This window comes from Papio anubis, chromosome 18 (assembly GCF_008728515.1).
Source record: "Papio anubis isolate 15944 chromosome 18, Panubis1.0, whole genome shotgun sequence".
In the NCBI taxonomy this organism is placed as follows: Eukaryota; Metazoa; Chordata; class Mammalia; order Primates; family Cercopithecidae; genus Papio; species Papio anubis.
The window spans coordinates 72,349,796-72,372,887 of NC_044993.1; the positions used below are offsets into that span (position 1 = coordinate 72,349,796).

General features: G+C 65.2%; 6 protein-coding genes across 27 annotated transcripts in view; 3 read left to right on the forward strand and 3 right to left on the reverse strand.

Annotated features, from left to right (window-relative positions):
• Positions 1–562: 562 nt before the first annotated feature.
• On the reverse strand, positions 563–5,226 carry NUBP2 (nucleotide binding protein 2). Of its 3 annotated transcripts, none has more exons than XM_003916345.3 (7): positions 5,099–5,226; positions 3,098–3,216; positions 2,798–2,996; positions 1,901–2,055; positions 1,671–1,781; positions 1,492–1,561; positions 563–1,201 (listed from the first exon to the last, which is right to left on the reverse strand). In XM_003916345.3, the coding sequence occupies exons 1-7, from the start codon at positions 5,112–5,114 to the stop codon at positions 1,056–1,058; spliced, it is 816 nt and encodes a 271-aa protein (XP_003916394.1). In that variant the 5' UTR covers positions 5,115–5,226; the 3' UTR covers positions 563–1,055. The 3 variants fall into 3 exon arrangements, with proteins under 3 accessions (XP_003916394.1, XP_031514460.1, XP_031514459.1); XM_031658600.1 differs by lacking the exon at positions 5,099–5,226 and adding an exon at positions 4,366–4,562; XM_031658599.1 differs by lacking the exon at positions 5,099–5,226 and adding an exon at positions 4,898–5,080 and having other exon boundaries at positions 2,798–3,216.
• Positions 5,227–5,325: 99 nt separating this feature from the next.
• Positions 5,326–11,318, forward strand: SPSB3 (splA/ryanodine receptor domain and SOCS box containing 3). Of its 3 annotated transcripts, none has more exons than XM_003916344.4 (7): positions 5,326–5,640; positions 6,640–6,777; positions 9,446–9,623; positions 9,736–9,923; positions 10,006–10,108; positions 10,182–10,307; positions 10,613–11,318. In XM_003916344.4, the coding sequence occupies exons 2-7, from the start codon at positions 6,652–6,654 to the stop codon at positions 10,957–10,959; spliced, it is 1,068 nt and encodes a 355-aa protein (XP_003916393.1). In that variant the 5' UTR covers positions 5,326–5,640; positions 6,640–6,651; the 3' UTR covers positions 10,960–11,318. The 3 variants fall into 3 exon arrangements, with proteins under 3 accessions (XP_003916393.1, XP_009193944.1, XP_009193943.1); XM_009195680.4 differs by having other exon boundaries at positions 5,571–5,640; positions 6,640–8,902; XM_009195679.4 differs by lacking the exon at positions 5,326–5,640 and adding an exon at positions 6,233–6,370.
• EME2 (essential meiotic structure-specific endonuclease subunit 2) lies at positions 11,095–14,821 on the reverse strand. Of its 2 annotated transcripts, none has more exons than XR_004179908.1 (8): positions 14,540–14,821; positions 14,173–14,309; positions 13,689–13,781; positions 12,913–13,004; positions 12,638–12,807; positions 12,364–12,479; positions 12,043–12,232; positions 11,095–11,961 (listed from the first exon to the last, which is right to left on the reverse strand). XR_004179908.1 is itself a non-coding variant. In XM_009195682.4 (8 exons), the coding sequence occupies exons 1-8, from the start codon at positions 14,796–14,798 to the stop codon at positions 11,791–11,793; spliced, it is 1,152 nt and encodes a 383-aa protein (XP_009193946.2). In that variant the 5' UTR covers positions 14,799–14,821; the 3' UTR covers positions 11,095–11,790. The 2 variants fall into 2 exon arrangements, 1 of the variants encoding a protein (XP_009193946.2); XM_009195682.4 differs by having other exon boundaries at positions 12,638–12,731.
• A 28-nt stretch (positions 14,822–14,849) lies between these two features.
• MRPS34 (mitochondrial ribosomal protein S34) lies at positions 14,850–16,151 on the forward strand. Its single transcript, XM_003916349.5, has 3 exons — positions 14,850–15,227; positions 15,380–15,422; positions 15,527–16,151. Exons 1-3 carry the CDS (start codon positions 14,907–14,909, stop codon positions 15,817–15,819), a joined length of 657 nt encoding a protein of 218 aa, XP_003916398.1. The 5' UTR covers positions 14,850–14,906; the 3' UTR covers positions 15,820–16,151.
• Positions 16,152–16,301: 150 nt separating this feature from the next.
• NME3 (NME/NM23 nucleoside diphosphate kinase 3) lies at positions 16,302–17,681 on the forward strand. 3 transcript variants are annotated; one of them, XM_003916348.3, is made up of 5 exons: positions 16,302–16,547; positions 16,626–16,756; positions 16,870–16,971; positions 17,046–17,158; positions 17,273–17,681. In XM_003916348.3, exons 1-5 carry the CDS (start codon positions 16,502–16,504, stop codon positions 17,388–17,390), a joined length of 510 nt encoding a protein of 169 aa, XP_003916397.1. In that variant the 5' UTR covers positions 16,302–16,501; the 3' UTR covers positions 17,391–17,681. The 3 variants fall into 3 exon arrangements, with proteins under 3 accessions (XP_003916397.1, XP_009193949.1, XP_031514461.1); XM_009195685.3 differs by having other exon boundaries at positions 17,046–17,150; positions 17,273–17,680; XM_031658601.1 differs by having other exon boundaries at positions 16,412–16,547; positions 16,626–16,774.
• A 1-nt stretch (position 17,682) lies between these two features.
• Positions 17,683–23,092, reverse strand: part of MAPK8IP3 (mitogen-activated protein kinase 8 interacting protein 3) — a 62,533-nt gene continuing 57,123 nt past the window's right edge. For all 15 annotated transcript variants that reach the window (XM_017953067.2, XM_017953061.2, XM_017953059.2 and 12 more), the window contains 13 exons: positions 22,794–22,959; positions 21,814–21,996; positions 21,547–21,736; positions 21,343–21,462; positions 21,188–21,268; positions 21,021–21,088; positions 20,693–20,841; positions 20,254–20,425; positions 20,070–20,183; positions 19,880–19,918; positions 19,610–19,789; positions 19,362–19,511; positions 17,683–19,285 (listed from right to left, as the gene is read on the reverse strand). In XM_017953067.2, the coding sequence (XP_017808556.1) occupies positions 19,164–19,285; positions 19,362–19,511; positions 19,610–19,789; positions 19,880–19,918; positions 20,070–20,183; positions 20,254–20,425; positions 20,693–20,841; positions 21,021–21,088; positions 21,188–21,268; positions 21,343–21,462; positions 21,547–21,736; positions 21,814–21,996; positions 22,794–22,959 (1,734 nt within the window). In that variant the 3' untranslated portion in view covers positions 17,683–19,163. The remainder of the gene's footprint in view (positions 19,286–19,361; positions 19,512–19,609; positions 19,790–19,879; positions 19,919–20,069; positions 20,184–20,253; positions 20,426–20,692; positions 20,842–21,020; positions 21,089–21,187; positions 21,269–21,342; positions 21,463–21,546; positions 21,737–21,813; positions 21,997–22,793; positions 22,960–23,092) is intronic.

Sequence of the window (23,092 nt, forward strand, 5' to 3'; positions counted from 1 at the left end):
CAGGGTGAGGCTGAGGTGGGGTGGGGAGTGAGCCCCAGGCAGGCCGTCAGTCTAGCGTGGGAAGCTGCACCCCCTGCAGATGCCCCCGGCGTCGGTCTTCTCTGCCCCCTCAGGGCACTGGCATTGTTGGCCCAGGTGCGCCTGGCAACCTCCCACCCGCCCAGGGACTGCCCGGGTTGGTTCCCAACCCCCACCTCCAGGGTCCTCCTCTGCTGAAGGCTGAGCTCTTCCTTTGGGAACGGCTCTCCTTCCGGGTCTCACTGGGAAGAGGTGCAGGAGGCCCCTGGGATCCTTCTCAACCCGACTTCTGGTCTCAGTCCCAGGAGGGGTCCCGCAGTGTCCCAGGGAGGCCATTCTTCCATAGCAAAGCGCCCGGCTCTCAGGTTTATCACAACATCTCCCCAAATTCCCACATTTGATGCGAACGCACCAGCACCTGGACCCAGGGGCTTGTTGACAACGAAGCTGACGAACCTGCCGGCCCGGCCCAGCCCAGGCCAGGCACTTATAGAAGCAGGTGCTATCTGACCCCGAAGGACAGAAGACTCTAGAAATGTCAAACTCGTCATCACAGCAGCGGACACGTTTAATGGTAGGCTCCTCTACAGTTACAAGACAGGCCTGAGGTCAGTTCGCCCCCTTAGGGAGCGCTCCCCCAGCTTCACGCAGATGACTGTGACCCCAGGGTGCTGGCGGCCCGGGGTCACCTGAGGACTGAAGTCCTGCGCTCTGCCAATCATGTGGACACGCAGCTGCCAGGGGCACAGGTGGGAAACGTAGAAGGGAGGAGAGCCCAAGCCGCCCCCGTCTCACAGCTGCAGGGCACCCAGGCCACAGCACCAGGGCCCGAGCTGTCCTCTGAGCCACAGGCCAACTAGGCAGAGCTGCTGGTGCCTGATACATCCCTGGGGCAGGGCTGGTCAGGGAGCCACTCTCCCGTTGACGCCGCCTGGGCCTGCCCCTGCAGGGCCCGGGAACCGAGCCCTCTCTGGTTCTCCGAGAGGCTGGAGCAGAGCCCTCGGTGGCTCTGGAAGGCAGCTTCGAGGCGGCCTTAGTCAGGGGAGGTATGTGGGCGTCGCATCCAGAATCTTCCGTGCTATGGAGGTGAGTGCGGCGAAGGTGGGGCTCCCGGGGAACTCCCGGATGAAGTCGTGGCCCTCCTCCAGGCTCCTCATGAGCTCGGGGTCCAGGGGCACAGAGCCTGCAGGGCACAGTGGAGGTGGTGGCGCTGTGTCTGCACCTCCCGCTCCCAGCATGGGCTCAGCTGGCCAAAAGCGGACGCACCCGAACCACCCGTGCCTGTAGAGGGCCTTGAGAAGGGCGCGGGTGGATGAGCCACAGGTCGCAGTGGTGCGGCGTGTGGCCTGAGAGGGGAAGAAACAGCTCCCATCCCCTCCTCTCCCTCGGGCCCCGGGGGCACGGAGGTCAAACCCACCCAGGACAGAGACAGAATGGGAGGCCGGGACCCCAGCACCAGCTTGGAACACTCACCTAAGAAGGGCACCCCGGCGAGCCGGGCCAGCTCCTCCCCGCCGCCCCTGGAGAAGACGCTGGTGCACTCCTAGGAGATGGCAGTGAGCCCAGCGCCACCCAAGGCCCCCGCCTCGGCCTGCCTGCCACCCCCACCGGTCAGGCGCTGCCTCGGTCCCCCTGCAACCCCCGGGACTCACTGTGCAGTGTGGGCAGGTGAAGCCGCTCATGTTCTCCACGACTCCCATCACCCGCACGCCCGTCTTCCTGCAGAAGGTCAGCTCGCGCCTCACGTCCCCCACGGACACCGCCTGAGGGGCGGGAGCCAAGGCTGCGGTCTGCTGGGCTCGGCCAGGCGTACAGGCAGGGAGACCCGCCCAGCCCGCTGGGAAGCAGCCCACAGGGACTTGGGAAGGTGCCGCAGCGGTACCTGGGGTGTGGTGACCACGAGGGCCCCCAGGGGTTGGTAGGGGCGCAGGGCTTCTATGGTAGCCATGTGCTCATCGGAGGTCCCCGGGGGCGTGTCCACCACCAGGTAGTCCAGCTCCCCCCAGGCCACGTCGGACACAAACTGCTTTATCAGCGCTGCAAAGACGGGACAGACGGGGCGGTCAGGGCAGGGCAGGTCTGCACACGTGGCCCTGTGCCACTAAGAACCAGCCAGGTCAGGCCGAGGAGCTGCAGTCCATCACGTGTCACTTGCCACCAGCTTCCATCACAGGCTCTCGGGAGGCCCTGGAGCGACGCAGGAGCCGGCCAGGCCCTGACCAGGAGTGCAAAGATGGGGCCAGGGCCGTCTACAGCGTCCCTTTCTCCAGCATCCAGCCCCTGCCCGCAGAGCCCCCCCCCCCGACTCCCCACGGCCCCAAATGAGAACACGGGGCCAGGACCCTCCAGGGGTCTGTCGCCACACATGGGAGCACTCAGATTCTCCGTGGTGGATGCCCCCTGGTGCACCCAGATTCTGTGCCTCACTCCCACCAGCCTCTCCCTGCCTTTGGGGGCATCTAATGCCACCTGCTCCAGAGGCACCAGAACCCCCTCAGCTCTGCCCGACGACCTGCCCCACGGGGGCCCCAGGTCCCTGCATGCCGTGGCCAGGGTCTCAGCAGACCCCGCTCCCTCTGACCGGGAATGGGGGTCAGCTGTGTGGCAGCACAGACCCAACTCGAGACACCCCCAGCCAGAGCCCTGGGCCTGGTCGCGGGTGTCCTGTGCAGGTCCCAGGCACAGGCCTGGCTGCTGGAGGGGGGCATTTCCACGGGAGAGGCCGGCGCCGACGCTAACACCTTCGATCAGGACAGCGGACAGGCCGCCCGGCCGTTACCATTCTTCTTGGGGCCTCTCCACACCACGGCCTCGTCCGGCTTCTCCAGCAGGAAGCCCACGGACATGAGCGAGATGCTCTGCTCCCGGTCCAGGAAGACGGGTGCCCAGCCGCGGTCACACTGGTGCACGGCCCTGCCCTGTGCCCCAAACATGCGGGGGATGCTGGGGCCACACAGGTCCACGTCCAGGATCCCCACCTGCAAGGAGGGGCATAGCCTAGGCCAGGGGCACCGCCAGGCCTCTGCCGGGATGCAGGTGGCTGCCTGGGGCTCCGCCCAGTGAGGGGCAGGGCGCTCACCTTCTTGCCCGCATGGCGCAGGGCCAGGGCCAGCTCCGTGGAGATGGTGCTTTTCCCAACGCCCCCTTTTCCTGAGAGGACCAGGATGATGTGCCTGATGCCGGCCAGGTTTCCAGGCTCTGGTGAGAGACACGACAGAGAAGGTCAGGGCTCCTGGTGCCCACTGTGCCCACACATGGGGTCACCCACCACCTCCTGCACCCACATTCTGAGCGGGGCAGTGGTGAATCGCCAGACCCAGAGGCGGCCCCTGCCCGGCTTCGCCCTGATGTAAAGACCTCCAGGCAGGTCCCCTGCAGCCCCAGACCCGGGGGGGTCCCTCTAACACTACGGCACTCCCTGCACGGCACTCCCTGCACCTGTGCCTGTCTGGTGGGTTGGGCTGAGCACCATGGTGAACGCAGGGACTAGTGTCAGGGAACCAGGACAACAACCCTGAAGGTTCCCCCAAGAACGTTTCACTTCTCAGCAAACTGAGGCAGCTCCTAAGCCCGTTCTCAGCAAAGCACAGTCAGCATGAGGCTGCCGGGAGGCGCGGCTGTGCTGGAAGCACAGGACGGAGGCTGAGCGCCATCTCCTTGCCCAATCTAGGCCTTCTGAATTTTTATGTGCATATTTTCCCCACTTAAAGAAAGCTTGGGGCCGGGCGCGGTGGCTCACGTCTGTAATCCCAGCACTTTGGGATGCTGAGGCAGGGGGATCACGAGGTCAGGAGATTGAGACCATCCTGGCCAACATGGCGAAACCCTGTCTCTACTAAAAATACAAAAAGATTAGCCAGGCAGGGTGGCGCGTGCCTGTTATCCCAGCTCCCTGGGAGGTTGAGGCAGGAGAATTGCTTGAACCTGGGAGGCGGAGCTTGCAGTGAGCCGTCATCGAGATTGTGTCCAGCCTGGGTAACAGAGCGAGTCTCCGTCTCCCCACAACAAAAAAAATAAAAGCTTGGACTAGGTGCAGTGGCTCACGCCTGTCATCCCAGCACTCTGAGAGGCCAAAGTGGAAGGATCCCTTCAGCCCAGGAGTTCCAGACCACTCTCAACAACGCATTAAGACCCCGTGTCTACACAGTAAAAAATGAGCCAGGCGGGGTGGTGCAGCCTGTGGTCCCAGGTACTCAGGAGGCTGAGGTGGGAGGGTCGCTTGAGCCCCGGAGGTCAAGGCTGCAGTGAGTTATGATCGCGCCACTGCACTCCAGCCTTAGCGACAGTAAGACCCTGTCTCAAAAAACAAACAAAAAAAGCTTCCACCAATCTCAGTAATATCCTTACTTTGTAATAAATCCGTCCTGATAATAAGGACGGGCTTTTCCAGGCTTCTCCCCTGAAATACGACTCCAGCCCTGGACTTCTAATGTGTCAGTTGCGCTACAAGACCGCGCTGTCCGAGGACTGTTTTCTTTTGGGTACCGGACTCGAGGTCTCTTGGAAGAGAAATGCGGCTCCCACTGCTCAGGAGGGCCCGCGGCGCTGACCTGGCGAACGCATCGTCCGCACGGGTGTGAATTCCGTCCCGCGCAACTTTCACTTTTCTGAACTTGGAGCGCCACTTCCACAAGTAACTAAAAGCAGGGGACGCCGGCGTCCGTCTTACTTTCATGACTACGCGCGTGTGACCTATTTAAAGACACGGTCTCGCTCCTGCCCGGGCTGCGGTGCAGCTGCGACCGCGGCCGCGACCTCGCGACCTCCAGCGTAGCGGGGCCCACAGGCGCCACCGCGCCCGCCTACAACGCGGTGCTCCACAAAGTTTCCTTTAAAACCTCCCCCAGATCCACGACTCAGGCCCTCCGAGGTCACGGACCTTCCGCATCGAATCCGCGGCACGCGGAAAACGACCGTGTTTAGAAAACGCCCGCGCCGCGGCCTCTGGCCCGGCCCAGCCATGCCGGCCGGTGATGGTCGCACTGGAGACGCGCGACGCAGCGAGGTCGCCCCGGGATAGGGCGCGGCGGGGCCCCAGGCAAGGCCCCGTCCCGGCTCCGCTCCCTGGCCCGCCACTCACCGGCCGCCGCCTCCATCCCGCCGCCGCCAGGAGCTCGCGGCTGCCCTGCGCTTCCGCCCGCTGGCCGTCAGCCTCCCAGATGGAGCGAAGGGCCTTCCAGCCAATGGGCAGTGCGTGCCCACCCCTGGCTCCTCTTGATAGGCCTAGTGCTGCTGTCTCAGCCAATCAGATCGCAGGAGGCGCTCCCTCGCCGGTGCCGCAGATTCCGGCGCAGATGACGACGCAGGCACGGACCTGCTTTCGTGTCAACGCGGCCTGCGCGACCGCCTCCCCCCCCGGGTCCAATGGGCGCGCGGGCTTTGTCGCCCATCGCTTGGGGACTGGCCAATAGGAACGTTGGATCACGATTGACAGTTCCCGAAACCTCTCGGCAATAGCTTTGTCTCCCGACTCCCGCCCCCCCGCTCGAAGCTCCGAGACAGGTGTGCCCGCCCCTCGCCGCCGGAGCCAATGGGTGCAGGGGGCGGGGATTGTTTACGTCTCGCGCCCGGGCGGAAAGTGGGTCAGGGCCGGGCCAGAGGAGCGCGCTGCGGGGGCTGCAGGTGAGCGGCGGGTCGCGGGCCGCGGTCCCGGGCTCGGGGCGGGCGCGCTGACCTTGCGGGCGCGGCGGTAGCAGCGCGGCCAGGGCACCGCTTTTGTTCCTCTCCTGAGGGCCGCGCCCGAGAAAGGCTTCCCAGGCGCTGCCGACTCCGGAACCCGCGCGCCCGCGGGAGGGGACAGCCAGGCCGGGCGGCTCCGGCTGCACCCGCGCTCGCCTGGGGCTGGACAGGGTTCGGCGGTCCGGGCGCCGCGATCCTCCCCGGCCTCCCTGAAACCCCGCCCGGGGCCCAGCGGGCGTTGGCAGCCGCGAGCCCGGCGCAGGGGTCGGCCCTGGAAGGCGAGGCGGAACCCACGGGGAGCGGGGCGGGGACCCCGGAGCTGGCGAGGGAGGGGCCAGGTAGGTGGCCTGGGAAGCGCAGACCTGGCCCTCGCAGCCTTTTGCATTTTATGCCGGAACAGCGGCCAGCGCTGAGCAGGTTTTAAGATTTGTTTCACGAGGAGCCCTGGCGGTAGCGAGCTGAGCCGTGTGGCCCGGGAGATGGTGGCGGGAGGAGGATGCAGGCGGGTGCGGGGGTCGGGCCGGACATGAGGGGAAGGTGTCAGGGAGGGGTGACCACCATGCTTCTGGCATGAGGAACTGAGAGGCCGGAGATGCCATTTGTCAAACTGGACGACGGAGGAGGAGCGAGTGGAGGTTTGAAGTGCCTGCGGGACAGGCAGGCGGGGCGGCAGGTTCGTGAGGTGGAGCAGGAGACTGGGCTGGGATTCGCATTCCAGAGGCATGGGTGTCTGGGTGGCGTTTCACAGGATCTCCCTAGGTTTTATTGAGCTGCTCAGATCCTGGAGTGAGGTACGGGCTCCTGAAGCGTTCTGGAGCCCTGGCTGGGCACCGGCGCGGCCCCTGCAGTCCCCACTTTGAGTGGGTCCGTGGCCCAGCCTGGAAGCTCAGGGCTGGGAGCGCTGTGAGTCTTCCTTTGCCCAGAGCCTGTGTTTTCTTCTAGATTCTTTCCACCATGGCCAGACGCCCCCGGAGCAGCAGGGCCTGGCACTTCGTCCTGAGTGCAGCCCGCCGAGACGCAGATGCCCGGGCTGTGGCTCTAGCAGGCTCCACTAACTGGGGCTACGACTCTGATGGGCAGGTAGGTCCCAGGGGGCCAGGCGGACATGGCTGGGCTAAGGTGTGGAGATGCCCTAGGCAGGCAGGCAGGCATTACCTGAACGGGGAATCAATCGGAGGGGAAGATGCTTCTGAGGCCAGAGGACCAGGCCAACCCTGGGCCTGTCTGCTGGGTACACCACATTCTGTGGGACTCTTTAATTTGGCAAAGGACACACACAGCCTTGGGTGACGGGACCTCAGAACACACTGCATTCTTCACTGTGCTTTCTCCTCTGAAATCCATGGTCTATGGCGAGGTTGGCAATTGTTTTTGGTTCATTCAACAGAAATCCTCCACTCTGGGGCTGGGCACTGTCGCTCACACCCATAAATCCTAGCACTTTGGGAGGCTGAAGCTGGAGGATCACTTGAGCCCAGGAATTTGAGACCTGCCTGGGCAACATGGTGAAACTGTCTCTACAAAAAATTTAAATATTTGCCAGGTGTAGTGGCACATGCCTATAGTCCCAAACTATTTAGGAGGCTGAGGTGGGAGGATTGCTTGAGCCAGGGAGGTCAAGGCCGTAGTGAGCTGTGATCACACCACTGCATTCCAGCCTGGGTGACACAGCTAGACCCTGACTCGAAAACAAAACAAAACAAAAAAATTCTTTGGTTTACCCAGTCCATTTCTGGAGGTGGTCATCGTTAACTTGCTACGTGTCCTACTGGACGCTTCTGCCAGTGCAAACACATGCTCTTTGTTCACATACGTGTGTGTTAAACCAAAACAAAACCCTGGTACTTGAAGGTAAAAATTCCTGCACCTGCTTAGGGAGGCCCAGGAACCTGAAGGTGTTCAGAATAGCCCAGGTGATCTGATGTGCCTGTGGGCTTTGCAGGCAGATCTACCTGTACCCATGGCCCCTGACCTCTGCCTTAGCAGACCCTGAGGGCAGCTGCCTGGCCTGATGGGGTGCAGTGAGGCTGGGAGGGGTGGGGGTTCCTGTGGGGGGTGATTCCCAGTCAGTTTCCTGATATCTCCCTTGGACCAGGAGTGTGGCTGTGCCTTCCTGCCCCACTTCTAGCTGCCACAGGTCATGTGCCCTGGAGCAGTCTGTCCTGGCCTCGCAGGGTCATGGCTGTGGGATGCGGGCGTGTCCACAGGCCAGTGTCTGACACACGCATGCTGCTTGTCCTCTGTCACCATGGGCCGTGTCCTTCCGGGGCTGCTGCTCTCTGCTGTCACAGCTCCCCTGCGCAGTTGTTCAGACTCAGCCAGGCGTCCTGGGAGGGGCTGGGCTCCCCTCCGAGTGAGGCCTCCCTGAGCCCGGTGGGCCCACTAGGCCTTGGGGGCAAATTGGGAAGCAGGTCTTCCCCACTGGGTGGGGGCTGTCCTAGGGTCTCCTGGAGCTCCCTGCTCCAGCCAGGGAGAGGCGCTGACCTGCCTTCCCGCCCGCCTCCAGCTCCTGCAGGTCACATGGCCTGAGCCTCACAGGCTCGTGGCTGTGGGATGCAGGCGTGCCTACGGGCCAGGCAGTGTCCGACACACAGGGGCTGCTTGTCCTGTCACCAAATGGGCCTGCAATCCGTTGTGGGCAGGAGGTAGGCAGTGGCGTTCCGTCTGTCTCCTTCTCCAGGGAGCCCAGCCCTGGACCTGCCGCACAAGTGCTCAGTTCTGTGCCCTGGCTTCTGACTCAGTGGGTCTACCCTGGCTTTGGGGACCCCCACTTCTAGGCAGTGGGGTAGAGTCCTCTGGGCCTGCCTTGTCTGTTGGGTGGGGCCGTCCCCTCCAGAGACGACAGCGTCCTGCCCTGAAGGTGGCTTTGGATAGGTCCACGTTCACCTGGAAGCTGGTGGTGCCCATGTCATGGTCCCCTGTGGTTTCTCCTGGACCAGCCCCCAACCTGTACCCTCACTGTCCCAAGGCTTCTGCCACAGGGCCCCCCTGGTCACTTAGCACTCTCCCTGCTGACCCCCTGGTCCATTCAGGCCCTGGGTTGCACCCACAAAGCCTGTGACAGGGAGGAGGCTGGGAGGGGCCCTGCCTCCCACAAGGAGCTCACATTTCAGTGGGAGGAGGCCAAGAATCAGGACCAAGGAGAACTTCAGTGAAGCAAAAGAAGAAAAACAGAACAGGGATGAAGGGGCTGGAGAAGCCTCAGGTGACCGCTGAAGCTGGCACCAGGAGGGGTGGGGCCTGTAGTGGGCACTGGGCAATGGGACCCTGTGGTGAGGCAGGGTCTGCTCAGGTAACAGGAAGGTCATTGGGCCACAGTGTGGTGGGGACTGCCCTGAGGCCAGGTGGTTGCAGCTGGGCCTGGTGCGGGGGTGGTGGCCTTGCCTGGGGCCCCTGCAGGGCTGGCGGAGCAGGGAAGGTGTCCACACCGTCTCAGCTCTGGGCAGGTAGGGCAGGCCAGGGCTCATCCACCATCTAGAAACCATTGGGAGGCCAGGCGGCCTTGGCTGTTGCTCAGTGGCTGGGCCTCCAGGGCCTCCTGGTCGTGCAGAATGGGGCAGAGCTGGAGCCTGTTGGGAAGGAGCCTGGGCCGTGCACTCGGGGTCCTGTGAAGTCCCTGGAGGCCTGGACCCCCATCCTTCCCTGGGTGGCTCAGGGAAGGGGAGGAAGAGACTCAGGCTGGGCTGGCAGAGGGCAGGGGTGAGAGGGCAAGAGCGGGCGACAGGAACAGCCGGCCCTTCTCTCCCAGCACAGCGACTCGGACTCCGACCCCGAGTACTCTGCACTGCCGCCATCCATCCCCAGTGCGGTGCCTGTGACCGGTGAGTCCTTCTGTGACTGTGCCGGGCAGAGCGAGGCCTCCTTCTGTAGCAACCTGCACTCGGCCCACCGGGGCAAGGACTGTCGATGTGGAGAGGAAGACGAGTGTGAGATGGGGTCCGGCCCCTGCTGGGACTGCACTGCGGGCGGGCCTAGGGGTGGGCAGGGCAGAGCCCCATGGAGCTCTCAGGGCTGCCCCAGCTTGGGCCTCTGTTACAGATTTCGACTGGGTCTGGGATGACTTGAATAAGTCGTCAGCCACCCTGCTGAGCTGTGACAACCGCAAGGTCAGCTTCCACATGGAGTACAGCTGTGGCACAGCGGCCATCCGGGGCACCAAGGAGCTGGGGGAGGGCCAGCACTTCTGGGAGATCAAGATGACCTCGCCCGTCTACGGCACCGACATGGTAAGTTGCTCTGGTCCAGGGTGCTTCTGGGGGGCCTGGCCCCAGTGGCGCAGAGTGCCCTCTGCCCGTCCCCTGTTCCTAGATGGTGGGCATCGGGACATCGGATGTGGACTTGGACAAATACCGCCACACGTTCTGCAGCCTGCTAGGCAGGGATGAGGACAGCTGGGGCCTCTCCTACACGGGTGCGTGAGGCCCAGGGTGGGGCGGGCCCGAGCCTGGAGCTCCTGGGCTCACTCCAACCCTGGCTGCCCCCAGGCCTCCTCCACCACAAGGGCGACAAGACCAGCTTCTCGTCGCGGTTCGGCCAGGGCTCCATCATCGGTGTGCACCTGGACACCTGGCACGGCACGCTCACCTTCTTCAAGAACAGGAAGTGCATAGGTGAGGCCGCCACAGGACTTGAGCTCCTCTCAGCTGTCACCCTGAGGGAGGTGGCCACCCCACCCCAGCCCAGCGGACACTGAGGTTTCCTGAAAGGGTTCCTCCCAGAAGCCTGAGGCCCCAGGGTCCCAGGGGCTGGGACAGCGAGGCCAGGCTGGAGTGGCAGGGCCAGCACGTGCACCCTCTGCCTTGCCTCAGCTGTGTCACCTGCCCACCTAGGTGACTGTAGCATGTGGTCTGAGGGGCTGTGCTCGGTAGCTGTCCCCTTCCCGGCCTGGGGTTCAGGCTAGGCTCCTCCCTTCCAGGCGTGGCAGCCACCAAGCTGCAGAACAAGAGGTTCTACCCGATGGTGTGCTCCACGGCTGCCCGGAGCAGCATGAAGGTTACCCGCTCCTGCGCCAGCGCCACGTCCCTCCAGTACCTCTGCTGCCACCGCCTGCGCCAGCTGCGGCCAGACTCGGGGGACACGCTGGAGGGCCTGCCCCTGCCGCCAGGCCTCAAGCAGGTGCTACACAACAAGCTGGGCTGGGTCCTGAGCATGAGTTGCAGCCGCCGCAAGGCCCCAGTGTCTGATCCCCAGGCAGCGACCTCGGCCCACCCCAGCAGTCGCGAGCCCCGGCCCTGCCAGAGGAAGCGCTGCCGTCGGACCTAACTTCCCAGTGGAAACTGTCTTCTTGGGCTGGGACAGCCGTTTCCTGTCCCTTCCTTCCAGCTACACTCCAGGGCGGAGTTGGATGAGGCCCGTCCGGAGGGAGCCATCTCTTGCCTCCTGAGGCTGGGACAGTCCTTTCTGTGGAGGCTCTAGGGACCCTCTGCTGCTGTGCTGGGTGGGGAAGCAGCTGCCCTGAGCCCCAGGTCTGGTGGGAGGCTGTGAGGAGGGCCTGGCTGGAGCCCGCCGTTGCTCTTCCCACAGGGACTTGGATTTTCCTAACTTGCTCTGCATGCTGTCGGCGGCTGCCCCGCCATCGTAGACTTAAGTGACTGCAATAAATGTAGAGTTGATGTCTAGCACCCACGTGGCGTGAGCTGAAACACATCCATGCAGAGGCCAGGCTTGCGAGCATCCTGGGCCTTCTCCCAGGTTTCACTGCCCCCAACATCCTCAGGAGTCCCCTACTGCTGCTGGCTGAGGGTGCCACACCCCAAGCCTCCAGGTGGCAGTGGGGCCCTGGTGCTGCCTTCTGGCCCCTGCCAAGTGTGTGTGTGTGTGTAGGGGGGCACACAGCCCTGCTGCTGAGCTCCCCTGTGGCCCGTGTGTCCAGGACTCAGCACAGGAACCACCAGCCATCTGCCAGCCAGAAGCCCCTCTTCTCATCCCAGCTACCTAAAACTTCCCCTGCAACCACCCACCCTCCCCGAGGTCAGACCTGCTCAGCCAGAGGCTGAGAACCCAACCCACGTATGGCTGGGGTCCTCCCCCACTGCGCCAGGGTATCTGGTCTGTCCCCAAGGCTGCATGCTGTCCTGGTGGTCCCATGTGTGGTCAGGAGCCCAGGTCCAGCAGGAGGTCGGGGTTGGCCGTGGTCAGGAAGAGGCAGATGCGGCGGGAGAGGTCAGGCCCCACCCTGCGGGGACGCCCGCCTTCACTGGGCAGCACGGGGAGGTCAGCCAGGAGGCCCATGCGCTCCTGCTCCGTGCTGCAGGCCTCGAGTGCCTAGGGGCAGACAGAGGTATGAGAGGGTGCCTGGGGACTGGGCCTCTCCACCTGGAGGGGTTCGAGGAGGGAGGGGCCCACCTGCTGCAGAAGGCGAGGGGAGGGGAAGGCTGTGACCACCGCATCGGCCACGGCTGGGCTGACTCGACTAAACTGCCTGATCTGCCTCCGCCAGGCCCCCCGCAGCCCTGTGCCGTCTCTTGCCACCGGCTCGCCAGCTGCCCAGCGCCCTGCTGTGCAGAAGGAAAAGGCCTGGGATTCCCGGTATTGCCTGGGGACAGGGAAGGACAGGGAGAAGCCTTTTAGAACCTCAGCTGAGCAGCTCCCCAGAGGCCGGGGAGGCACCGCCACCACCTTGAGGTGATCCTGCCCCCTGCCCCCTTCAATCCAGGTGTCACGCACTTGAGGGGACACTGGGCGAGAGCCTTGGTGATGGCGCACACGTGCTGACTCAGCTCCTGCCACGAGGCCACCAGTAGCACGTCCAGGTTTGCCCAGAGCTGCAGGAGCACCAGGGCCTGGGGAGGAGGCAAGCTGGTGGGCACGAGCCAGAGGAAGGCTCTGCGGGACACAGCTGATAGCTGCCCCATGTGCCACGCTGGGAACCAAACCCAGCCAGCAGCCCAATCACCGGGACCCAGGCCACCTGACTCACCCAGCTCAGACAGGCCCTCACCTCTTCCACCTGTGGCCAGCCGATGGCCACCTCGGCACCGGCCACCTTCGGGCTTTCCGGCTGCTGTGTCCCCGGGGCAGTGTGCTGGCGAGACCTGAACAGAGGTGACCATTCCTCCCTGTTCCCCATGGGGCCTGCCCTGCCCGAGCGTGGCCTCTGCCAGAGCCCACCTGGGGAAGGGGAACAGCTATGCCACAGCAACCCCAGAAGTGGGCCCACCTCCCCTGAACCCCCATCCCAGCCACTCCTGCTGTGGGCATGAGAGTGAGCGGTACCACAGGTAGGCATCCAGCCCGATGACAGCCAGGTGGGACCGCGCGGTGGTCTCAGGGGAGATCCAGGGCACCCAGCGAGTTGGGCCAGAGATCTGAAGATGAGAACGTGTGGCACAGTTGTTCACAGGAGGCTGCGGCTCAGGGCCATGGGCCACCAGGCCACAGCTGGTTTGCAGAACAGCAAGCCTGAGAAAGAGCCAGTGGTGCCCAGACGAGCCTGTTCTGTTACCCCTTCTGAGAAAACCAGCTCTGTGCCTCCCACGATGCCAAGGCGGCTAAGGAGACCCCTGGAGTGGCTGCCTGGGCACATCTCAGTTCCACTGAGCCCCTCATCCCGGTCCACCTCTGTATTCCAGCCTAGCTTTAACCTAGCACAAAGCAGGGGCTTGAGAGACTCATCCTTGGACACAGGGACCTGGCAGGGGGTCTGGCCTATTGCTGCCTGGTTCAACAGCACCTGAGCACTGCTCCTTGCAGGCAGGGGCCGGGCTGTCCGCTGTCAGAGGACGAACACAGCCCGCCTGCAGCCTGCTGCCCAGACCCCGGCCTCCTGGCACTTCTCAGGACCCTCTAGGAGCAGCTGTAGCCTCCACAGGTGCCCAGGAGCTTTCTCCATCCCTAGAAACCTCTACGGTTTCGGATCAGAGAGGAATCCTGGCCTGCCCCATGCCCCCTCCAGCCCCGTCTACAAGGGCAGGGACCGGCAGCGCAGGCGCCTCCCGGCTGGGAACCCACCCGTCCTAACTGGAGACGGACTACTGCCACCACCCGAGCACCTGGGTCAGTGTGGCGACGCCCTGCAGAAACTCCTCGGGGTCCAGCAGCAGCAGGAATTCCTGTTCATCTGCAGCCCACACTTCAGGAGGCAGCTGTGGGGACATGGAGACGCGCTGCTGCCTGTCTCAACCCCGGGTGCCCCAGGGGCCCTGCCTGGGCAGTCTAGCAGCAACGCGGTCCGTGGCCCCAGCCAACCAAGCCCAGGACCTGACAGGACTGCTCTACAGAAGCCCAGGTCAGGTCTCTGGGGCCGGCAGGAATCCTGACCACAGCCTGACTCCGGCCGGAATCTTATCCAGCCAGCTCGGCTCTTTACCAGCAGAACGGCTTGGGCACCCCCACTTTCCGTTCTCCATCCGTGGTTTACCATCCGCGAGACGCGCACCGCCCAGGGCAGCTGCCTCAGGGACAGCTCCAGGACTGAAATCATGGAAGCAAAACAGCCAACTCCGGGCTGGCCCTCGGGAACCCGCGAGCACTCACGCTGCGGGGGCAGGGGTCGGGACTCGCTCGGGTCCACCACAGGCTGCGGGCCGGGCGCTGGGGCTCGATGCGGCACTCGCAACCCAGGGCCTCCAGGGCCTCCATCAGGACGTCGGCACCAGCGTCTTCCAGGATGGCTGGGACCAGGGGAGAGGAGCGCGGTCACTGCTTCCCTCCACCCTCGCGAGCGCCCTACCTGGGCGGGGGCGCGGACCCGGCAGTCTGCATTCGGCACAAACCCCCGACTGGGAAGCGCGCCCGGCCCCGGGAACCTCGGCGCGCGCGCCCCGCCCCGTCGGACGGAGGGCGCCGCCTGGCGGAGAAAGGCCTTTCCTACCCCGAGCGTCGCCCGTGCCCTCCGCCGCACCTGGGTCCACGCACACCGCCAGGCGCTTCAGGACCTGCTCCGGCCGTAGCAGCCGCAACGCCTCGGCAGCCGCCCTGCGCTCCCCTGCTGGGTCCCGGGCTCTCGGGGCGGCCTCCGAGCCGGAGGGGCCCTCAGCGTCGGAGTCTGAGATCTCCCAGGTTGGAGGTCGCCGCTGACCGCTCCCGCCCCGTCCCCGGCCCCGGCCCCGGCCCTGGCCCTGGCGAGAGACCCCCGCCCTCCCGGGTCCAACCCGCGCCATGGCCGGACCGACTTCTTTTTCGCTTCCGGCCGCGCCCGAACACTTTAGCCTGGGACACCGGCCTCTTCCGGCGGCTTCCGGCCGCAGCGCTGAGGACGCGGATCCGCCATGGCGCGGAAGAAGGTGCGTCCGCGGCTGATTGCGGAGCTGGCCCGCCGCGTGCGCGCCCTGCGGGAGAAACTGAACAGGCCACGCGACTCGCAGCTGTACGCTGTGGACTACGAGACCCTGACGCGGCCGTTCTCTGGACGCCGACTGCCGGTCCGGGCCTGGGCCGACGTGCGCCGCGAGAGCCGCCTCTTCCAGCTGCTCGGCCGCCTCCCGCTCTTCGGCCTGGGCCGCCTGGTCACGCGCAAGTCCTGGCTGTGGCAGCACGATGAGCCGTGCTACTGGCGCCTCACGCGGGTGCAGCCCGATTACACGGCGCAGGTGCGTGCACCCCGTCCGCACCCCGCCCCTGCAGCCGCCTGGTCTCCCCGCCTCCCCTCCTCCCTGCAGGTTTGCGGGTCTGAGGCTCCCACCTCCTGATCTCGGGGGCCCAGAGCCTTGCGAGCTGACCTCGCTTCCCTCTGGTTTTGCAGAACTTGGACCACGGGAAGGCCTGGGGCATCCTGACCTTCAAAGGTAAGGCTCGGGAGAGCTGGTGGAGAGCGGGTGCCCGGCAGTTCGATGCCGACCACCGACGGCACAGCAAATGTGTGTGCAGCACGCCTCTTTTCCTTCATCAGGGAAGACGGAGAGCGAGGCGCGGGAGATCGAACACGTCATGTACCATGACTGGCGGCTGGTGCCCAAGCACGAGGAGGAGGCCTTCACCGCGTTCACGCCGGCGCCGGAGGACAGCCTGGCCTCCGTGCCGTACCCGCCGCTCCTCCGGGCCATGATTCTCGCAGAACGACAGAAAAATGGAGACACGAGCACCGAGGAGCCCATGCTGAATGTGCAGAGGACACGCATGGAACCCTGGGACTACCCTGCAAAACAGGAGGACAAAGGAAGGGCCAAGGGCACCCCCGTCTAGAATGCCAGAACCAGCGGGTGGCCTGAGGGGCTGTGAGGCAGCAGGGATCTTGTTGATGAAAGAAACCGTCTTCGCGTTACACCCGAGTCTGCCCCTCGGAGCTGGGAGGTCACCTTCCGCGACGTTTTCTGAGGATCTGCATTTTAGTGGGGAGGGCTGGGGCAAATCGCCACCTATGTTTTTCCTCTGGCCCTGCTGCCCCCACACCAACTCCGCAGACTCACGCTGGGGAAAGCGGGAAGCGCTAGCTCCCCTTCCCCCATTAGTGCTCTCTTTGCCTGGATCCCGGCAGAAGCTATGAAAGGGAATAAAGACAAAAGAAGTACCCCGGGTTGCGGTGTCTGCGCGCTGTCTTTAGGACCGGGGAGAGAAGGGCTGACGTTGTGGTCTTGGCCCCGGCCGGGGGGCGGGGGCTCGGGCGGTGCGGAGCAGGGCGCCGCGTGGGTGGAACCACCTGGGCGGGTTGTGGGGGATACAGTTAGTGTCCGAGCCACTGGAGGAGACTTGGCCTCTGCAGCTGCCCTCTGGCCCCCCACGGCTGCTGGGTTCCGGGGTGCAAGTGAAGCAGCCTCCCTGCGTGCGTCCGCGGAGGCCGCCGCGCCGGGACCAGGTCTCTTTAAGCGCAGGCCCCGCCCCGGGCGCCACCGCCCCGCCCCGCGGAGCCCGCGCCCGCACCGCCATCATGATCTGCCTGGTGCTGACTATCTTCGCCAACCTCTTCCCCGCCGGTGAGCGGAGCGGCGCGGGCGGGGGGTGGGCGGCCGGTGCTGGGCCGGTCTGACGCCACGTCCCCGCCTGCCCCGCAGCTTGCACCGGCGCACACGAGCGCACCTTCCTGGCCGTGAAGCCGGACGGCGTGCAGCGGCGGCTGGTGGGCGAGATCGTGCGGCGCTTCGAGAGGAAGGGCTTCAAGTTGGTGGCGCTGAAGCTGGTGCAGGTGGGGGCGCGGGGCGCGGTGAGCGAGCGGGGGCGCGGTGTAGGGGGAAGGGGGGGGACCTGGGGACGCCTGGGTGCCGGGGGGCGGGCGCAGGCGGCCTGACCCTTCCGCAGGCCTCCGAGGAGCTGCTGCGCGAGCACTACGCCGAGCTGCGTGAACGCCCGTTCTACGGCCGCCTGGTCAAGTACATGGCCTCCGGGCCGGTGGTGGCCATGGTGAGTGCCCGGGAAGCGGGCGGACGGCCCCGGGACCCCACCCCTGCGTGATACCGCCCCCGTCCCCCGCACAGGTATGGCAGGGGCTGGACGTGGTGCGCACCTCGCGGGCGCTCATCGGGGCCACGAACCCGGCCGACGCCCCGCCCGGCACCATCCGCGGGGATTTCTGCATCGAGGTTGGCAAGTAAGGCTCGCCCCGGGAACGGGCCCAGCCCCGTCCGGCCTCCCCCAATTCGGCCCTCGTGGGACCCGTGCCGGAGCTCTCCTTCCCGCGCTCACGCGCGCCTCTTCCGTTCAGGAACTTGATTCACGGCAGCGACTCGGTGGAGAGTGCCCGCCGCGAGATCGCGCTCTGGTTCCGCGCAGACGAGCTCCTGTGCTGGGAGGACAGCGCCGGGCACTGGCTGTATGAGTAGCCCGGCAAGTGCGCGTCGCAGAGGCTCTGACACCCCAGCCTCCTCCAGGGCCCAGGTAGCCGGGCTTCTGGCCCCACCCCGCAGCGCTTGGAACATCCACCTGTCAGGACGTTGCATCGAGGGTGGCGCGGGCCTCTCCAATCCCTGGCGTACAGGGCTTCTTGCCCGAGGAGCTGCTCCAGGAGCCTGCGCGGCTCGCCTGGAAACGTGCCAGGACACTGTCCTGGTGCCCAGCCCAACATGGTCCAACGTTTCTTTTTGTAATAAAGTGAAGTCCTCGTTTTCGTGTCGGTTTGGGTCCAGAAACAGACGTTTATTACATACAGAGCAGATATGTGGGTTTGCTTGCAGGGCCAAAGCCTGAGGAGAATCGTCACCCCTCCCCCAGCCGCACCACTGCTCAGCCCGGAGTCACTTCGAGATCCTGGGGGAACAGACGAGGGAGCAGACATACATCACAGTGGAGGTGGCAGGGATGGTGGGGAGAAGCCAGCAGCGCAGTGGCTGCAGCCCACGGTGGCCAGCGGGGCTTGTGGGGCAGCTCCCCAAGATCTGTGCTTCTCTGGTTGGGGGTGGGTGCGGGGGCTGGGCTGCCCTCATCAGGGCCTCCCAGACGGGAGTGCAGTGGGCCTGGAAGGTAGGAGTAGGCCAGCGAGGCCCGGCTGGACAGGGAGAGCAGTCCAGGGTGGCCTCTGCCCGCTAGGGGCTTGGAGTCGGCTGGGGGCGGCTCCATCCTCAGCCCCATGGGCCTCTGCTTGGTGGCCTCTTGCTCCCGGGGAGCAGGCCACAGCGGGCAACCCTAGGCACTTAGTAGCGTGTCTGGGAGCTGGGCTCCTTGGAGCCCCGTGCAGGAGGCAGGCCCCAGGAGCACATTATCCCCCATCAACCTGAGGCTGAGCCTGCGTCCTAGGACTGAACCCGGAGAGGCCAGGGGCCTCCCCTTCTTCCTGAGGCCTGGGCCTGCCCTGGCAGCCTGAGAAATGCCACCCTGGGGGCTTCGGGGAGGGACAGGACTCCAAGGCCCACTCCTCCAAGGTGAGTCTTCTGCCCAGGCAGAGCCTGGGGGACACGGCGAGAGCCTGCCCGCGTGGGCAGGATGGGGTAGCAGTCTCTCTTCTCAAGCAGCTGCCCCAGGGAGCTGGGCCTCGTGCTTTCATGCCAGCTCCCTGGGCAGGGGACAGCCGGGGGGGGGACAGACAGAGGATAGAGGCTTGAGGACGGGGAGGCCCCAGAGAAGGCCGGCTGGGGTGCAGGCACCTGGGCAGCCCGAGGCCCACCTCCCTGGGCAAAGGCTAGTGCCTGGCCCAGCTCCCCTAGGCAGAGTGAGGGCCCGGGAGGCAGGGTGGCCCCATGAGCAGCATGCAGAGGTGGGCCCAGGGCAGGCAGCCTCGGCGGTGGGGAGCCCCTGCCTCCTCCAGGGGTGCTGGGGAGTAGGAGGCCCAGGGTGGAGCCAGGGCCACCTCGGGTCCTGCCTGCGCTGGGCCCAAGGTGCCCTGGACTTGAGGACTCTGGGCTGGAAGCTGGCCAGGAGCCGCCCGGGAAACTGTCCCGAGAGCATCTTCCCCTCGGGTGGAAGCACCCCTCCCCTTCTCCTCCCAGCTGACTGGCATCCCCGCACTCCCTGCCCGCCGGAGGGGACCAGACTCAGGTGAAAGCTGCAGGTTGAGAGGTTAGAAGAGGGGCGGCGGCGCCTGGCTGGCTACCCCGCAGGGCAGGCGGGGGTCAGGTGGTCGGGGGTCCTATGTACAGGTCGGGCCAGGCAGGGCAGCGGCCTCACTCGGGGGTGTAGGACACCTGCCACACGATGATGTGACTGCGCTCCGCCTTGGACAGCACGGGCTTCACCTGGCTTATGTCCCCTGTGCCCTCCTCCGTCTCGTCGTCCTCTCCGTCTCCTGCAGGCAAGGCAGCAGAGTGAGGGCCAGGCTCCCCCCGCGCCCAACCTCAGTCCCGTCCCTGGGCGCCGCTCACCAATGCGGAAGTCGATGTAGCCCTCCCCGCCGCTCAGCACCAGCACGTTCCGCAGCTTCTGACCCTCGGCCTCCGAGGCAGGGGCAGCTGGCCCAGGGCCCTCAGCTGGGCTGTCCAGCACACTCCCGTTCAAGGTGGCCAGCACGTTCCCTGGGATGGCAGAAGCGATTCAGGACAGTGGCCTCCTGGGGGAGGCGGCAGCCACTGGCGTGCAGGGGATGTGGATGGCAGGAGGGGCCCAGCCTCACCTGGCACCGAGACAAAGAACTTCACGGCATCGCGGTGCCCGTGGAAGCAGAGCTGGGCCTGGGCCATGGAACAGTAGGGGATGAAGCTGCTGGCTGCCCTGTCACTGCTATCATCGCCGTACACGTGGATGATGCCCCCGGGACGGGCGCCCTCCCCAGAGGTGGGGGATGTCTTATTGGCTGCAGGGAGAGAACCCAGAGGCGCTGAGCCCGCATACAGATGGAGGGTGGGAGAGGCTCCGTGGGGGGACAGGAGGTGGCTGGGCTTACCTCGGAGCCCCAGGAGCTGGCCTCGGTGCAGGACCACAGCTGGGGACACAGGAGAAGCATGGGAGAAGAGGAGAGTGGTCAGCGTAGGGGCAGCAAGGCACCCTCCCAGGTGGCCCTGCAGAGCCACCCCCGGGAACCCATGGACACCTCTGGCAGCACCACTGCCCCTGCAGACGTGCATGCCACTCACTCTCTGTCAGGGGGATGGAGATGACCACTCCGTTGCCGGTGCCCACCCAGAGCCGGCTGCCCGCGACAAGCAGGGCTGTGATGCGCACGAAGGAGAAACCCAGTTTGCCGGTGCCTGTGGGGGGAGAGTGGTCAGGGCAGCTGGCCTTGAGCCCCCCGCCACCCCATCTGGCATGGCCCCTCACCCAGCATCTTGCTGACGTAGGGCTCAATGTCCACGTCCTGTAGGTGCTGGTGCGTGTGTGCGTGGTAGAGCCGCAGGGTGGAGTCCAGGCGGATGGACACCCATACGCCATCGCCGATCCACGCCAGCTGCCGCACCTGGCTCTCCCGCCGCGGGTGGGCGTCAAATGACTTCTGTGGAGTCATGGTTGCCCATCAACAGGGCTGGGGAGAGGAGAGGAAGTGGGGAGCCCCAAACCTGCCACAGCCCCAGGGCCACCTATAGCCCCCTCAGATCTCCTTCTTTGCGCCTGCTTTGTGCCTGTTCGAGCCTGACTCATAGGCGGTATAGGGAGGATGGGACCCACATAGGGCTTTGTGGACTTCTGTATGGAAGGTGCCGGAGAGCTGCTGGCTGGCAGGAGCCTCTTCCCCTCCCTGGGGCCCCTGGCCAGCACTCGCCTCAATCTGCATGGTCTTGGGCTGGATGACGTGCACCTTGTTCTTGTAGCCACACCACACGCGGTCGTACACAACAGCCATGCAGCGGATGGAGTGGTGCGGGTGGCCCAGGTCCATTAGGTGATAGTTGCTCAGATCCCACTGGCCATCTGGAGGGAGCCCCGAACACCTGCTCAGGCCTGGCTGGGCCCCACCTCTGCTCAGGATATCAGGGGTTGAGATACCCACTGCCAGGCTAAGGAGAGGCCTGGAACCCCAGGAGTCCCTTGGCTAAACACTGCCAGGGCCGTCAGCTGCCACCCACACACCCCGTGCTGCCAGGCCCCACCTTCACCACGGTGGAAGATGGCCAGGGTCCCGTCCGCCAGAGCCACCAGCACACGGCCTTTGACATGCCTGAAACAGGAATGCGGTGAGCCTGGTTTGGGCCAGGCTGTGCAGGCCCCCTCCGCCCTGTTCCCCCATGACGCCCGGCCCTCAGCCTGGGTCACCCACACCAGGCTCAGCACGGAGTCCTTCAGCTTGATGGAGTGCAGGCACTTCTTCCAGTTGGCCACAGCCGAGTGCACGTAGAGCCTGTAGAAAGAAGTGGCAATGGGCGAGGGACTCACCCAGGACCCTCCCTCCACCTTGCCCTGGGCCCTTCCTACCAGCCGTTCTGGGCTCCCAGCCACATGGTGGGTGCAGCACTGCTGCCTGCTCCCGTGGGGTCCCCGCTGGGCTCCGGCTCTGGTTGCGTGCTGCTGCTGTCAGGCTCTGGCCCATTCTCACTGCAGGAAGGACGGTGGCTCCAGGGGGGCCAAGACCCCTAGGCCCTTCCCACCTCTGCAAGCCTCCCCTCCGCTCCTGCTCACCTGCCAGGCTGGGGGCCAGAGGATGGGGTGGGGGCCGGGTCAGTGAAGACGTGCTCTGTGAGAGGCCCGGGCCGCAACGTGGCCGTCTCTGGCTCACTGGGCCCAGGGTCTGGCACCTCCGTAGCCTCTGTGGCCTCCTCTGTGGACTGGGACGGGTTGACCTTCCCGTTGGCGATGGCGGCCGCCTCCCCTGTGTTAGGAAAGGTGAGCTTGGGCTGGGCAGAAAGGTGGGAAGGAGGGGATGGGGGAAACGCGCCCAGGACTCACCCTGCCCCTTGTCTAGCACCGGGGTGTCCCCTCGGGAGGAGCAGTTGCTCCGTGGCACATTGCAGCGGGTGGCACAGCCCACCAGGGTGATACCGGCCAGCACGCCGTCCACGCCCGGGTCCTCTGGGTTCACATCGCTGTCCAGGAACATCTCCCCGGGGGGGTAGTCGCTGTCGCTGGCCGCTGGGGAGAGGGACGGCCCATCAGCCTGTGCTGGGGAACCCACTACTGCAAGGGTGTGCCCAGCACTCATACAGGGGCAGAGGGAGCGGGAGCTGGCCTCCCACTCTCCCAGCAGACCCAGCTTCCACACATGGCTCCACCCACAGCCCACCCAGGACCCTCTGCCTGCAGGCCTGGGACTCCAGCAAGCCTGCTCTGTTGGGCGGGCCCCTGGGCCAGGGGAGCTGAGAAGTAAGACCCTGGTCCTGGGTGCAAACAACTTGTGATCCTGTGGCAGACCCTCAAGAACCCAGACGGCCCTGTGGTTTCACACCAGAGACCTGGCAGAGCCCTCAGCACCCCTTTGTCCTCCCAGTGTTGGGGCTGGCCCAGAACATCACAAGGTTACTGCTCACAGGGGTGACATGAAGCTCCTCACCCACACCCCCTTAGCCCCTGGTGAGGCCGTGAGATTTCGGCCCGACTGGAGGTTTCACATTCAGCATGAGGAAATGTTTTCCTGTGGTCCTGGAGTGATGCTTCAAGCTGCGGGCCGTGCCTACCCCTCGCCCTCTAACCAGGTGAGCGTGGCGTCCCGAGTAGGTAGGAAGAAGAGGCCGAGGCCATTGCGAGCTTCCTCCCAGAAACAGGGCCCAGGGCCTCACTTGACTGGGTGTCGCCCCTCCCACCGTCCACTGCCATGTTCCTGTGTCCACAGGACACCCCGAGAAGGTGGGTGCTGTGTGGCTGGGCTTTTACTTAGCTTGCTAGTAAAAGGGAGTGGCGCCCAAGTGGAAACGCCCACTCCAGCCGCTCACCAGGGATGCTGGAGATACACAGTACGTGCGCGTTGCAGACAGTGAACTGGTCCACCACGGTGCCCGGCTGGTTGGCGTCGATGATCACCACCTTGCTGGTGGTCAGGGTGCTGGTCAGGATCCACACCCGGCTGGAGGTGGCGTCCATTTCAGGGAGCTCCTTGGCCTGTTTCAGGGCACGGGATCAAGGTCAGAGCCCAAGCTTGAGGCTACCCGGCAGCAGCACGGGGCCATGGGACTCCCAGAATCTGTCAGGATCCAGCCTTAACTGTAGCTTGAGGGGACATGGCTGTCCTTTC

Coding starts and splice junctions, on each gene's coding strand:
- NUBP2 (XM_031658599.1), bottom strand. CDS start 4,980: ATGGCTGGGCCGGGCCAGAGGCCGCGGCGCGGGCGTTTTCTAAACACG. Junction 3,217..4,897: donor CCGCGGATTCGATGCGGAAG/GTCCGTGACCTC, acceptor GTCTCTCACCAG/AGCCTGGAAACCTGGCCGGC. Junction 1,202..1,491: donor CGCCGGGGTGCCCTTCTTAG/GTGAGTGTTCCA, acceptor TGTGCCCTGCAG/GCTCTGTGCCCCTGGACCCC.
- SPSB3 (XM_009195679.4), top strand. CDS start 6,290: ATGCCATTTGTCAAACTGGACGACGGAGGAGGAGCGAGTGGAGGTTTG. Junction 10,109..10,181: donor CTGGGGCCTCTCCTACACGG/GTGCGTGAGGCC, acceptor GGCTGCCCCCAG/GCCTCCTCCACCACAAGGGC. Junction 10,308..10,612: donor CAAGAACAGGAAGTGCATAG/GTGAGGCCGCCA, acceptor CCTCCCTTCCAG/GCGTGGCAGCCACCAAGCTG.
- EME2 (XM_009195682.4), bottom strand. CDS start 14,798: ATGGCGCGGGTTGGACCCGGGAGGGCGGGGGTCTCTCGCCAGGGCCAG. Junction 12,732..12,912: donor GGGCTGGATGCCTACCTGTG/GTACCGCTCACT, acceptor ACCTCTGTTCAG/GTCTCGCCAGCACACTGCCC. Junction 12,233..12,363: donor CTCGCCCAGTGTCCCCTCAA/GTGCGTGACACC, acceptor CCCTGTCCCCAG/GCAATACCGGGAATCCCAGG.
- MRPS34 (XM_003916349.5), top strand. CDS start 14,907: ATGGCGCGGAAGAAGGTGCGTCCGCGGCTGATTGCGGAGCTGGCCCGC. Junction 15,228..15,379: donor AGCCCGATTACACGGCGCAG/GTGCGTGCACCC, acceptor CTGGTTTTGCAG/AACTTGGACCACGGGAAGGC. Junction 15,423..15,526: donor GGGCATCCTGACCTTCAAAG/GTAAGGCTCGGG, acceptor TTCCTTCATCAG/GGAAGACGGAGAGCGAGGCG.
- NME3 (XM_031658601.1), top strand. CDS start 16,502: ATGATCTGCCTGGTGCTGACTATCTTCGCCAACCTCTTCCCCGCCG. Junction 16,548..16,625: donor CGCCAACCTCTTCCCCGCCG/GTGAGCGGAGCG, acceptor CCTGCCCCGCAG/CTTGCACCGGCGCACACGAG. Junction 17,159..17,272: donor TTCTGCATCGAGGTTGGCAA/GTAAGGCTCGCC, acceptor TCTTCCGTTCAG/GAACTTGATTCACGGCAGCG.